This window comes from Oncorhynchus nerka, linkage group LG12, assembly GCF_034236695.1.
Source record: "Oncorhynchus nerka isolate Pitt River linkage group LG12, Oner_Uvic_2.0, whole genome shotgun sequence".
NCBI classification, from domain to species: Eukaryota; Metazoa; Chordata; class Actinopteri; order Salmoniformes; family Salmonidae; genus Oncorhynchus; species Oncorhynchus nerka.
Genome location: NC_088407.1, coordinates 719,649 through 735,333, shown reverse-complemented (window position 1 = coordinate 735,333; position 15,685 = coordinate 719,649). Strand labels below are relative to the sequence as shown.

At 44.7% G+C, this 15,685-nt stretch overlaps 1 protein-coding gene across 1 annotated transcript in view; it reads right to left on the bottom strand.

The window, feature by feature from the left end:
- Positions 1-15,685, bottom strand: part of LOC115124152 (kinesin-like protein KIF1C) — a 168,533-nt gene that overhangs the window by 77,705 nt on the left and 75,143 nt on the right. Inside the window, exons 3-7 of the mRNA XM_065025108.1 lie at positions 10,472-10,548; positions 10,257-10,371; positions 10,047-10,111; positions 7,917-7,982; positions 7,634-7,812 (exon numbers count right to left, since the gene is read on the bottom strand). Of these exons, the coding sequence (XP_064881180.1) occupies positions 7,634-7,812; positions 7,917-7,982; positions 10,047-10,111; positions 10,257-10,371; positions 10,472-10,548 (502 nt within the window). The remainder of the gene's footprint in view (positions 1-7,633; positions 7,813-7,916; positions 7,983-10,046; positions 10,112-10,256; positions 10,372-10,471; positions 10,549-15,685) is intronic.

Sequence of the window (15,685 nt, the reverse complement as noted above, 5' to 3'; positions counted from 1 at the left end):
ACTAGTTAATATATAAATCAGTCAACTAGTTAATATACAAATCAGTCAACTAGTTAATATACCAATCAGTCAGTCAACTAGTTAATATATCAATCAGTCAACTAGTTAATATATCAATCAGTCAACTAGTTAATATATCAATCAGTCAACTAGTTTACATATCAATCAGTCAACTAGTTTATATATCAATCAGTCAACTAGTTTATATATCAATCAGTCAACTAGTTAATATATCAATCAGTCAGTCAACTAGTTAATATACCAATCAGTCAGTCAACTAGTTTATATATAAATCAGTCAACTAGTTAATATACAAATCAGTCAACTAGTTAATATACCAATCAGTCAGGCAACTAGTTTATATATAAATCAGTCAACTAGTTAATATACAAATCAGTCAACTAGTTAATATACCAATCAGTCAGTCAACTAGTTAATATATCAATCAGTCAACTAGTTAATATACAAATCAGTCAACTAGTTAATATACCAATCAGTCAGGCAACTAGTTTATATATCAATCAGTCAACTAGTTAATATATCAATCAGTCAGTCAACTAGTTAATATATCAATCAGTCAACTAGTTAATATATCAATCAGTCAACTAGTTAATATACCAATCAGTCAACTAGTTTATATACCAATCAATCAGTCAACTAGTTAATATATCAATCAGTCAACTAGTTAATATACCAATCAGTCAACTAGTTAATATACCAATCAGTCAGTCAACTAGTTTATATACCAATCAGTCAACTAGTTTATATACCAATCAGTCAGTCAACTAGTTTATATACCAATCAGTCAACTAGTTTATATACCAATCAGTCAGGCAACTAGTTTATATACCAATCAGTCAGGCAACTAGTTTATATATCAATCAGTCAACTAGTTAATATACCAATCAGTCAGTCAACTAGTTTATATACCAATCAGTCAGTCAACTAGTTTATATACCAATCAGTCAACTAGTTTATATACCAATCAATCAGTCAACTAGTTTATATATCAATCAGTCAACTAGTTAATATACCAATCAGTCAGTCAACTAGTTAATATACCAATCAGTCAGTCAACTAGTTAATATACCAATCAGTCAGTCAACTAGTTAATATACCAATCAGTCAGTCAACTAGTTTATATACCAATCAGTCAGGCAACTAGTTTATATACCAATCAGTCAACTAGTTTATATACCAATCAGTCAGTCAACTAGTTTGTATATCAGTCAGTCAACTAGTTAATATATCAATCAGTCAGTCAACTAGTTAATATACCAATCAGTCAGTCAACTAGTTTATATACCAATCAGTCAGTCAACTAGTTTATATACCAATCAGTCAGTCAACTAGTTAATATATCAATCAGTCAGTCAACTAGTTAATATACCAATCAGTCAGTCAACTAGTTTATATACCAATCAGTCAGGCAACTAGTTTATATACCAATCAGTCAACTAGTTTATATACCAATCAGTCAGTCAACTAGTTTGTATATCAGTCAGTCAACTAGTTAATATATCAATCAGTCAGTCAACTAGTTAATATACCAATCAGTCAGTCAACTAGTTTATATACCAATCAGTCAGTCAACTAGTTTATATACCAATCAGTCAGTCAACTAGTTAATATACCAATCAGTCAGGCAACTAGTTTGTATATCAGTCAGTCAACTAGTTAATATACCAATCAGTCAGTCAACTAGTTTATATATCAATCAGTCAGTCAACTAGTTTATATACCAATCAGTCAGTCAACTAGTTAATATACCAATCAGTCAGTCAACTAGTTTATATACCAATCAGTCAACTAGTTTATACACCAATCAGTCAGTCAACTAGTTAATATACCAATCAGTCAACTAGTGTATATATCAATCAGTCAGTCAACTAGTTTATATATCAATCAGTCAGTCAACTAGTGTATATATCAATCAGTCAGTCAACTAGTGTATATATCAATCAGTCAGTCAACTAGTGTATATATCAATCAGTCAGTCAACTAGTGTATATATCAATCAGTCAGTCAACTAGTGTATATATCAATCAGTCAGTCAACTAGTGTATATATCAATCAGTCAGTCAACTAGTTTATATATCAATCAGTCAGTCAACTAGTGTATATATCAATCAGTCAGTCAACTAGTGTATATATCAATCAGTCAGTCAACTAGTTAATATATCAATCAGTCAGTCAACTAGATAATATACCAATCAGTCAGTCAACTAGTTAATATACCAATCAGTCAGTCAACTAGTTAATATACCAATCAGTCAGTCAACTAGTTAATATACCAATCAGTCAGTCAACTAGTTTATATATCAATCAGTCAACTAGTTAATATACCAATCAGGCAGTCAACTAGTTAATATACCAATCAGTCAACTAGTTAATATATCAATCAGTCAGTCAACTAGTTAATATACCAATCAGTCAGTCAACTAGTTTATATATCAATCAGTCAACTAGTTAATATATCAATCAGTCAGTCAACTAGTTTATATATCAATCAGTCAACTAGTTAATATATCAGTCAGTCAACTAGTTGAATTACAAATCAGTCAGTCAACTAGTTTATATATAAATCAGTCAACTAGTTAATATACAAATCAGTCAACTAGTTAATATACCAATCAGTCAGGCAACTAGTTTACATATCAATCAGTCAACTAGTTTACATATCAATCAGTCAGTCAACTAGTTTATATAAATCAGTCAACTAGTTACATATATCAATCAGTCAACTAGTTTATATATCAATCAGTCAGTCAACTAGTTAATAATATAAATCAATATATCAATCAGTCAACTAGTTAATATACAAATCAGTCAACTAGTTAATATACCAATCAGTCAGTCAACTAGTTAATATATCAATCAGTCAACTAGTTAATATATCAATCAGTCAACTAGTTAATATATCAATCAGTCAACTAGTTTACATATCAATCAGTCAACTAGTTTATATATCAATCAGTCAACTAGTTTATATATCAATCAGTCAACTAGTTAATATATCAATCAGTCAGTCAACAACTAGTTAATATACCAATCAGTCAGTCAACTAGTTTATATATAAATCAGTCAACTAGTTAATATACAAATCAGTCAACTAGTTAATATAATCAGTCCAATCAGTCAGGCAACTAGTTTATATATAAATCAGTCAACTAGTTAATATACAAATCAGTCAACTAGTTAATATACCAATCAGTCAGTCAACTAGTTAATATATCAATCAGTCAACTAGTTAATATACAAATCAGTCAACTAGTTAATATACCAATCAGTCAGGCAACTAGTTTATATATCAATCAGTCAACTAGTTAATATATCAATCAGTCAGTCAACTAGTTAATATATCAATCAGTCAACTAGTTAATATATCAATCAGTCAACTAGTTAATATATCAATCAGTCAACTAGTTAATATACCAATCAGTCAACTAGTTTATATACCAATCAATCAGTCAACTAGTTAATATATCAATCAGTCAACTAGTTAATATACCAATCAGTCAACTAGTTAATATACCAATCAGTCAGTCAACTAGTTTATATACCAATCAGTCAACTAGTTTATATACCAATCAGTCAGTCAACTAGTTTATATACCAATCAGTCAACTAGTTTATATACCAATCAGTCAGGCAACTAGTTTATATACCAATCAGTCAGGCAACTAGTTTATATATCAATCAGTCAACTAGTTAATATACCAATCAGTCAGTCAACTAGTTTATATACCAATCAGTCAGTCAACTAGTTTATATACCAATCAGTCAACTAGTTTATATACCAATCAATCAGTCAACTAGTTTATATATCAATCAGTCAACTAGTTAATATACCAATCAGTCAGTCAACTAGTTAATATACCAATCAGTCAGTCAACTAGTTAATATACCAATCAGTCAGTCAACTAGTTAATATACCAATCAGTCAGTCAACTAGTTTATATACCAATCAGTCAGGCAACTAGTTTATATACCAATCAGTCAACTAGTTTATATACCAATCAGTCAGGCAACTAGTTTATATATCAACTAGTCAGTCAACTAGTTAATATATCAATCAGTCAGTCAACTAGTTAATATACCAATCAGTCAGTCAACTAGTTTATATACCAATCAGTCAGTCAACTAGTTTATAATACCAATCAGTCAGTCAACTAGTTAATATAATCAATCAACTAGTTAATATACAATCAGTCAGTCAACTAGTTAATATACCAATCAGTCAGTCAACTAGTTTATATACCAATCAGTCAGGCAACTAGTTTATATACCAATCAGTCAACTAGTTTATATACCAATCAGTCAATCAGTCAACTAGTTTGTATATCAGTCAGTCAACTAGTTAATATATCAATCAGTCAGTCAACTAGTTAATATACCAATCAGTCAGTCAACTAGTTTATATACCAATCAGTCAGTCAACTAGTTTATATACCAATCAGTCAGTCAACTAGTTAATATACCAATTAATATACAGTCAGGCAACTAGTTTGTATATCAATCAGTCAACTAGTTAATATACCAATCAGTCAGTCAACTAGTTTATATATCAATCAGTCAGTCAACTAGTTTATATACCAATCAGTCAGTCAACTAGTTAATATACCAATCAGTCAGTCAACTAGTTTATATACCAATCAGTCAACTAGTTTATACACCAATCAGTCAGTCAACTAGTTAATATACCAATCAGTCAACTAGTGTATATATCAATCAGTCAGTCAACTAGTTTATATATCAATCAGTCAGTCAACTAGTGTATATATCAATCAGTCAGTCAACTAGTGTATATATCAATCAGTCAGTCAACTAGTGTATATATCAATCAGTCAGTCAACTAGTGTATATATCAATCAGTCAGTCAACTAGTGTATATATCAATCAGTCAGTCAACTAGTGTATATATCAATCAGTCAGTCAACTAGTTTATATACCAATCAGTCAACTAGATTATATACCAATCAGTCAACTAGTTGAATTACAAATCAGTCAATCAACTAGTTTATATATCAATCAGTCAACTAGTTTACATATCAATCAGTCAACTAGTTAATATATCAATCAGTCAGTCAACTAGTTAATATACCAATCAGTCAGTCAACTAGTTAATATACCAATCAGTCAGTCAACTAGTTTATATATAAATCAGTCAACTAGTTAATATACAAATCAGTCAACTAGTTAATATACCAATCAGTCAGGCAACTAGTTTATATACCAATCAGTCAACTAGTTAATATACAAATCAGTCAACTAGTTAATATACCAATCAGTCAGTCAACTAGTTAATATATCAATCAGTCAACTAGTTAATATATCAATCAGTCAACTAGTTAATATATCAATCAGTCAACTAGTTAATATACCAATCAGTCAGTCAACTAGTTTATATATCAATCAGTCAACTAGTTTATATATCAATCAGTCAACTAGTTAATATACCAATCAGTCAGTCAACTAGTTTATATATCAATCAGTCAACTAGTTAATATATCAATCAGTCAGTCAACTAGTTAATATACCAATCAGTCAACTAGTTAATATATCAGTCAGTCAACTAGTTAATATATCAATCAGTCAACTAGTTAATATACCAATCAGTCAGTCAACTAGTTTATATATAAATCAGTCAACTAGTTAATATACCAATCAGTCAACTAGTTAATATACCAATCAGTCAGGCAACTAGTTTATATATCAATCAGTCAACTAGTTAATATACCAATCAGTCAACTAGTTAATATATCAATCAGTCAGTCAACTAGTTAATATACCAATCAGTCAGTCAACTAGTTAATATATCAATCAGTCAACTAGTTAATATACCAATCAGTCAACTAGTTAATATACCAATCAGTCAGTCAACTAGTTAATATACCAATCAGTCAGTCAACTAGTTAATATACAGTGGGGCAAAAAAGTATTTAGTCAGCCACCAATTGTGCAAGTTCTCCCAATTAAAAAGACGAGAGAGGCCTGTAATTTTCATCATAGGTACACTTTAACTATGACAGACAAAATGAAAAAAAAAAATAGTTAATGGTTCCTGTAGTAATAGTATAGTATATATAGTAACCTGATCTGAGCCAGAATGGTTCCTGTAGTAATAGTATAGTATATATAGTAACCTGATCTGAGCCAGAATGGTTCCTGTTTCTGTAGTAATAGTATAGTATATATAGTAACCTGATCTGAGCCAGAATGGTTCCTGTTTCTGTAGTAATAGTATAGTATATATAGTAACCTGATCTGAGCCAGAATGGTTCCTGTAATAATAGTATAGTATATATAATAACCTGATCTGAGCCAGAATGGTTCCTGTAGTAATAGTATAGTATATATAGTAACCTGATCTGAGCCGGAATGGTTCCTGTTTCTGTACTGAGGCAGGTTGATGTGCAGGACACCCCCTGGACAGGACAGGACACTAGTCTATCTCCTGTTTCTGTAGTGAGACAGCTTGATGTACAGGACACCCCCTGGACAGGACACTAGTCTATCTCCTGTTTCTGTAGAGAGACAGCTTGATGTACAGGACAACCCCTGGACAGGACACTAGTCTATCTCCTGTTTCTGTAGAGAGACAGCTTGATGTACAGGACACCCCCTGGACAGGACACTAGTCTATCTCCTGTTTCTGTAGTGAGACAGCTTGATGTACAGGACACCCCCTGGACAGGACACTAGTCTGTCTCTATGTTCTCTACACACCATGTCCTGTCCCCCACACCGTTCTCTACACACCATGTCCTGTCCCCACCCCGTTCCCTACACACCATGTCCTGTCCCCCACCCCCACACCGTTCCCTACACACCATGTCCTGTCCCCCACCCCGTTCCCTACACACCATGTCCTGTCCCCCACCCCGTTCCCTACACACCATGTCCTGTCCCCACCCCGTTCCCTACACACCATGTCCTGTCCCCACACCGTTCCCTACACACCATGTCCTGTCCCCCACCCCGTTCCCTACACACCATGTCCTGTCCCCCACCCCGTTCCCTACACACCATGTCCTGTCCCCCACACCGTTCCCTACACACCATGTCCTGTCCCCCACACCGTTCCCTACACACCATGTCCTGTCCCCCACACCGTTCCCTACACACCATGTCCTGTCCCCCACACCGTTCCCTACACACCATGTCCTGTCCCCCACACACCGTTCCCTACACACCATGTCCTGTCCCCCACACCGTTCCCTACACACCATGTCCTGTCCCCCACCCCACCCCGTTCCCTACACACCATGTCCTGTCCCCCACCCCGTTCCCTACACACCATGTCCTGTCCCCACCCCGTTCCCTACACACCATGTCCTGTCCCCACCCCGTTCCCTACACACCATGTCCTGTCCCCACCCCGTTCCCTACACACCATGTCCTGTCCCCACCCCGTTCCCTACACACCATGTCCTGTCCCCCACCCCCACCCCGTTCTCTACACACCATGTCCTGTCCCCCACACCGTTCCCTACACACCATGTCCTGTCCCCCACCCCGTTCCCTACACACCATGTCCTGTCCCCCACACCGTTCCCTACACACCATGTCCTGTCCCCCACCCCCACACCGTTCCCCCACCATGTCCCCCCCACCCGTCCCCACCCCGTCACCTAGCTTTGTTTCCACAGTCCATTAGGTCCTGAATGTCATTGTATCCGGTCACAGCCAGTTTAGACAGATCTTCAACGTACGGTCCCATTATAGGGTGCTCCCTAACACGGAGTGTACCCTTCGACTTAGGGTTCAACAGGTCACGCACCCTCTCACAGTAGATCTCCATGTAGGACACCTGTAATAGAGAACAGACTAGTGAAGGGTGGAAGGGTAGAAGTGAAGGTCACTAAAGGGCCAAGGAAAGGAAGGAAGGAAGGGAGTGTGTGTGGCTCCACATACCTCCACTGAGAAGGAGAGATCAGGATCTGTGTTTCCTACTGTCCTCTTAAACAAATCCTCACACAGCTGGAGAGAGAGAGGGGGGGGGAGGGAGGGGGGGAGGGGGGGGGGGAGAGGGGAGAGGGGGAGAGGAGAAAGAGGGGGGGGGGGGGGAGAGGGAGATGGAGAGAGGGGGATGGGGGTGGAGAGAGAGATGGAGAGAGATGGGGATGGGGAGAGAGATGGAGCGAGAGGGGGTGGGGAGGGAGATGAAGAGAGGGGGTGGGGAGAGAGATGGAGAGAGGGGGATGGGGAGAGAGATGGAGCGAGAGAGGGGGTGGAGAGAGATGGAGAGAGAGGGGGGGATGGGGAGAGAGATGGGAGAGGGGGATGGGGAGAGAGATGGAGAGAGAGAGGGGGATGGGGAGAGAGATGGAGAGAGAGAGGGGGTGGAGAGAGATGGAGAGAGAGAGGGGGATGGGGAGAGAGATGGAGAGAGAGAGGGGGTGGAGAGAGATGGAGAGAGAGAGCAGGTAGGAAGAGAGATGGAGAGAGAGGGGGGTGGGGAGAGAGATGGAGAGAGAGAGAGCAGGTAGGAAGAGAGATGGAGAGAGAGGGGGTGGGGAGAGAGATGGAGAGAGAGAGAGCAGGTAGGGAGAGAGATGGAGAGAGAGAGAGGGGGGGGGGGAGGGAGATGGAGAGAGAGACAGAGAGAGAGGGTGATGGGGAGAGAGATGAAGAGAGCGGGATGGGAGAGAGAGAGAGGAAGAGAGCGGGATGGGAGAGAGAGAGAGAGGGTGATGGGGAGAGAGATGGAGAGAGGGGATGGGAGAGAGAGAGAGAGGGGGGATGGGGAGAGAGATGGAGAGAGGGGATGGGGAGAGAGATGGAGAGAGGGGATGGGAGAGAGATGGAGAGAGGGGGATGGGAGAGAGATGGAGAGAGGGGGATGGGAGAGAGAGAGAGAGAGGGTGATGGGGAGAGATGGAGAGAGGGGGATGGGAGAGAGAGAGAGAGGGGGATGGGAGAGAGATGGAGAGAGGGGATGGGAGAGAGAGAGAGGGGGATGGGAGAGAGAGATGGATAGAGGGGGATGGGAGAGAGATGGAGAGAGGGGATGGGAGAGAGAGAGAGAGAGGGGGATGGGAGAGAGACAGAGAGAGAGAGAGAGGGGGATGGGAGAGAGATGGAGAGAGAGAGAGAGGGGGATGGGAGAGAGACAGAGAGAGATGGAGAGAGGGGGATGGGAGAGAGATGGAGAGAGAGAGAGAGGGGATGGGAGAGAGAGAGAGACAGAGAGGGGGATGGGAGAGAGAGAGAGAGGGGGATGGGGAGAGAGATGGAGAGAGGGGGATGGGAGAGAGAGAGAGGGGGGATGGGGAGAGAGACAGAGAGAGAGAGAGAGAGAGAGGGGGATGGGGAGAGAGACAGAGAGAGAGACAGAGAGGGGGATGGGAGAGAGAGAGAGAGAGGGGGGATGGGGAGAGAGATGGAGAGGGGGATGGGGAGAGAGATGGAGAGGGGGATGGGGAGAGAGATGGAGAGAGGGGGATGGGGAGAGAGATGGAGAGGGGGATGGGAGAGAGACAGAGAGAGAGGGTGATGGGGAGAGATGGAGAGAGGGGATGGGAGAGAGAGAGAGAGAGAGGGGGATGGGGAGAGAGACAGAGAGAGAGGGAGGGGGATGGGGAGAGAGACAGAGAGAGAGACAGAGAGGGGGATGGGAGAGAGAGAGAGAGGGGGATGGGGAGAGAGATGGAGAGGGGGATGGGGAGAGAGATGGAGAGAGGGGGATGGGGAGAGAGATGGAGAGGGGGATGGGAGAGAGAGAGAGAGGGGGATGGGAGAGAGAGAGAGAGAGGGGGATGGGAGAGAGACAGAGAGAGGGGGATGGGGAGAGAGATGGAGAGAGAGAGAGAGGGGGGGATGGGAGAGAGAGAGAGAGAGGGGGGGATGGGAGAGAGACAGAGAGAGAGGGTGATGGGGAGAGAGATGGAGAGAGACAGAGAACAATATACATCATATACAATAAAAGTGTTCAGTTCAGTTCAGCTCAGCTGTTCCCTACACACCATGTCTGTTTAAATGAACATGACTATGAGGTATATCAGAATGATGATATAGATGTGTCAGAGGTCAGGGGTCAGTTACCTGGGGAATGATCCCCTCCTGTCCCTCTTCCTGTCTTCCCATCATGGTGTAACTCTTCCCTGCTCCTGGAAACATAACAAACAGCAGAACAAACATTCAATATATCATGAGTAGTATCTATAAATAGACAGGTCAATATATCATGAGTAGTATCTACAGTATAGTATCTACGGTATAGTATCTACGGTATAGCTAGATGGGTGAACCAACCGGTCTGTCCGTAGGCGAAGATACAGACATTGTATCCTTCAAAAGCATGAAGCAGCATTTCCTCTCCGATGTCCTTATAGACTTGTCTCTGGGAGGCAAATCTCTCATCCTCCGCCTGGGGAGACAGGACACAACATGGACACACAGTTACCAGATTTACTGTGAAGAAGAGAGAAACTGTGGGTCCTTGGGCTCACTGAGAGAGAGAATCTCACCGTAGTGTGTGACCAGTAAGAGTAGTCGAAGGTGAAACTCTTGCCTTCATTCTTGGGCTGTTTGGGGTTGGAGATGCCTGAAGAGGACAGGCAGGCGTTAGTACACACACACAGTAGTACAGACAAAGACACACATAGTGTTGATAAAGGCCTGGGGGTTAGGGTTGTGTTTCCTGAACAAACACCTACCTCAGACCCTAACCTCAACACACACCCTCTAACCCCCTACCTCAGACCCTAACCTCAACACACACCCTCTAACCCCCTAGCTCAGACCCTAACCTCAACACACACCCTCTAACCCCCTCGCTCAGACCCTAACCTCAACACACACCCTCTAACCCCCTCGCTCAGACCCTAACCTCAACACACACCCTCTAACCCCCTCGCTCAGACCCTAACCTCAACACACACCCTCTAACCCCCTCGCTCAGACCCTAACCTCAACACACACCCTCTAACCCCCTAGACCCTAACCTCAACACACACCCTCTAACCCCCTCGCTCAGACCCTAACCTCAACACACACCCTCTAACCCCCTCGCTCAGACCCTAACCTCAACACACACCCTCTAACCCCCTAGCTCAGACCCTAACCTCAACATAAACCATAACCCCCTTCGAACTGAATGTGCAAAAATAACAGACTCTAGGGTCACATGATTGGCACAGGAATTCTGGGATTGCTGCTGAGGCCTGTTCCATGGGACGCATATGACACTCAGACACACACACACACACACACGCAGACACACACACACTCTCAGACACACACACACACACAGACACACACACACTCACACACTCAGACACACACACACACACACACACTCAGACACACACAAACGCACACACTCAGACACACACACACACTCAGATACACACACACACACTCAGACACACACACACACACACACTCAGACACACACACACACACACACTCAGACACACACTCAGACACACACTCACTCAGACACACACATATACACTCAGACACACTCAGACACACACACACACACACTCAGACACACACACACACACACACACACACACACACACACACACACACACACACACACACACACACACACACACACACACACACACTCAGACACACACACACTCAGACACACACACACACACACACACACACAGACACTCAGACACACACTCAGACACACACACACACACACACACGCAGACACACACACACTCTCAGACACACACACACTCTCAGACACACACACACTCATACACACACACACTCAGACACACACACACTCTCAGACACACACACACTCTCAGACACACACACACTCTCAGACACACACACACACTCTCAGACACACACACACTCTCAGACACACACACACTCTCAGACACACACACACTCTCAGACACACACACACTCTCAGACACACACACACTCTCAGACACACACACACTCTCAGACACTCAGACACACACACACTCAGACACACACACACACACTCTCAGACACACACACACTTAGACACACACACACACTCAGACACACAGGGTTTATTTATAGGCTCAGAGAGGGGTGCTTTGCTTTGATCTCTGGCACTCTGATGCAACACAGAGAGCCTGACTCACTCAGCCTCACCCTGAACACACACACACTCAGACACACACACACACACACTTAGACACAAACACACACTCAGACACACACACACACACTCAGACACACACACACACACTCAGACACACACACACACACTCAGACACACACACACACACACTCAGACAAACACATACACACACTCAGACACACACACACACACTCAGACACACACACACACACTCAGACACACACACACACACTCAGACACACACACACACACTCAGACACACACACACACACTCAGACACACACACACACTCAGACACACACACACACACTCAGACACACACACACACACTCAGACACACACACACACACACTCAGACACACACACACACACACTCAGCCTCACCCTGAACACACACACGCGTTATGTAACCTGTTGGAGATTTTATACAATCACCACGACGGGGAGAGAGCACCCTACAGAGAGAAAGGGAGTGTACCCTACAGAGAGAAGGGGAGTGGAGGAGTGTACCCTACAGAGAGAAGGGGAGTGGAGGAGTGTACCCTACAGAGAGAAGGGGAGTGGAGGAGTGTACCCTACAGAGAGAAGGGGAGTGGAGGAGTGTACCCTACAGAGAGAAGGGGAGTGGAGGAGTGTACCCTACAGAGAGAAGGGGAGTGGAGGAGTGTACCCTACAGAGAGAAGGGGAGAGAGCACCCTACAGAGAGAAGGGGAGTGTACCCTACAGAGAGAAGGGGAGTGGAGGAGTGTACCCTACAGAGAGAAGGGGAGTGTACCCTACAGAGAGAAGGGGAGTGGAGGAGTGTACCCTACAGAGAGAAGGGGAGAGAGCACCCTACAGAGAGAAGGGGAGTGTACCCTACAGAGAGAAGGGGAGTGGAGGAGTGTACCCTACAGAGAGAAGGGGAGAGCACCCTACAGAGAGAAGGGGAGTGGAGGAGTGTACCCTACAGAGAGAAGGGGAGTGGAGGAGTGTACCCTACAGAGAGAAGGGGAGTGTACCCTACAGAGAGAAGGGGAGTGTACCCTACAGAGAGAAGGGGAGTGTACCCTACAGAGAGAAGGGGAGTGTACCCTACAGAGAGAAGGGGAGTGGAGGAGTGTACCCTACAGAGAGAAGGGGAGTGGAGGAGTGTACCCTACAGAGAGAAGGGGAGTGGAGGAGTGTACCCTACAGAGAGAAGGGGAGTGTACCCTACAGAGAGAAGGGGAGTGTACCCTACAGAGAGAAGGGGAGAGCACCCTACAGAGAGAAGGGGAGTGTACCCTACAGAGAGAAGGGGAGTGTACCCTACAGAGAGAAGGGGAGAGCACCCTACAGAGAGAAGGGGAGTGGAGGAGTGTACCCTACAGAGAGAAGGGGAGTGGAGGAGTGTACCCTACAGAGAGAAGGGGAGTGTACCCTACAGAGAGACGGGGAGAGCACCCTACAGAGAGAAGGGGAGTGTACCCTACAGAGAGACGGGGAGAGCACCCTACAGAGAGAAGGGGAGTGTACCCTACAGAGAGAAGGGGAGTGTACCCTACAGAGAGAAGGGGAGTGTACCCTACAGAGAGAAGGGGAGCACCCTACAGAGAGAAGGGGAGTGTACCCTACAGAGAGAAGAGAGAAGGGGAGTGCACCCTACAGAGAGAAGGGGAGTGTACCCTACAGAGAGAAGGGGAGTGTACCCTACAGAGAGAAGGGGAGTGTACCCTACAGAGAGAAGGAGTGTACCCTACAGAGAAGGGGAAGGGAAGGGGAGTGTACCCTACAGAGAGAAGGGGAGTGGAGGAGAGCACCCTACAGAGAGAAGGGGGGAGTGTACCCTACAGAGAGAAGGGAGTGTACCCTACAGAGAGAAGGGGAGTGTACCCTACAGAGAGAAGGGGGAGTGGAGGAGTGTACCCTACAGAGAGAAGGGGAGTGTACCCTACAGAGAGAAGGGGAGTGGAGGAGGTGTACCCTACAGAGAGAAGGGAGTGTACCCTACAGAGAGAAGGGGAGTGTACCCTACAGAGAGAAGGGGAGTGGAGGAGTGTACCCTACAGAGAGAAGGGGAGTGTACCCTACAGAGAGAAGGGGAGTGGAGGAGAGCACCCTACAGAGAGAAGGGGAGTGTACCAGAGAGAAGGGGAGAGCTACAGAGAGAAGGGGAGTGGAGGAGTGTACCCTACAGAGAGAAGGGGAGTGTACCCTACAGAGAGAAGGGGAGTGGAGGAGAGTGTACCCTACAGAGAGAAGGGGAGTGTACCCTACAGAGAGAAGGGGAGAGCACCCTACAGAGAGAAGGGGAGAGCACCCTACAGAGAGAAGGGGAGTGTACCCTACAGAGAGAAGGGGAGTGTACCCTACAGAGAGAAGGGGAGTGTACCCTACAGAGAGAAGGGGAGTGTACCCTACAGAGAGAAGGGAGTGTACCCTACAGAGAGAAGGGGAGTGAGAGAAGGGAGTGTACCCTACAGAGAGAAGGGGAGTGTACCCTACAGAGAGAAGGGAGACCCTACAGAGAGAAGGGAGTGTACCCTACAGAGAGAAGGGGAGTGTACCCTACAGAGAGAAGGGGAGTGTACCCTACAGAGAGAAGGGGAGGTACCCTACAGAGAGAAGGGGAGTGTACCCTACAGAGAGAAGGGGAGTGCACCCTACAGAGAGAAGGGGAGTGTACCCTACAGAGAGAAGGGGAGTGTACCCTACAGAGAGAAGGGGAGTGCACCCTACAGAGAGAAGGGGAGTGTACCCTACAGAGAGAAGGGGAGTGTACCCTACAGAGAGAAGGGGAGAGCACCCTACAGAGAGAAGGGGAGTGTACCCTACAGAGAGAAGGGGAGTGTACCCTACAGAGAGAAGGGGAGTGTACCCTACAGAGAGAAGGGGAGAGTGTACCCTACAGAGAGAAGGGGAGTGTACCCCCTACAGAGAGAAGGGAGTGTACCCTACAGAGAGAAGGGGAGTGTACCCTACAGAGAGAAGGGGAGTGCACCCTACAGAGAGAAGGGGAGTGTACCCTACAGAGAGAAGGGGAGTGTACCCTACAGAGAGAAGGGAGTGTACCCTACAGAGAGAAGGGGAGCACCCTACAGAGAGAAGGGAGTGTACCCTACAGAGAGAAGGGAGTGTACCCTACAGAGAGAAGGGGAGTGCACCCTACAGAGAGAAGGGGAGTGTACCCTACAGAGAGAAGGGGAGTGTACCCTACAGAGAGAAGGGGAGTGCACCCTACAGAGAGAAGGGGAGTGTACCCTACAGAGAGAAGGGAGTGCACCCTACAGAGAGAAGGGGAGTGTACCCTACAGAGAGAAGGGGAGTGTACCCTACAGAGAGAAGGGGAGTGCACCCTACAGAGAGAAGGAGTGTACCCTACAGAGAGAAGGGGAGTGTACCCTACAGAGAGAAGGGGAGTGTACCCTACAGAGAGAAGGGGAGTGTACACAGAGAGAAGGGGAGTGCACCCTACAGAGAGAAGGGGAGTGCACCCTACAGAGAGAAGGGGAGTGTACCCTACAGAGAGAAGGGGAGAGCACCCTACAGAGAGAAGGGAGTGTACCCTACAGAGAGAAGGGGAGTGTACCCTACAGAGAGAAGGGGAGTGTACCCTACAGAGAGAAGGGGAGTGGA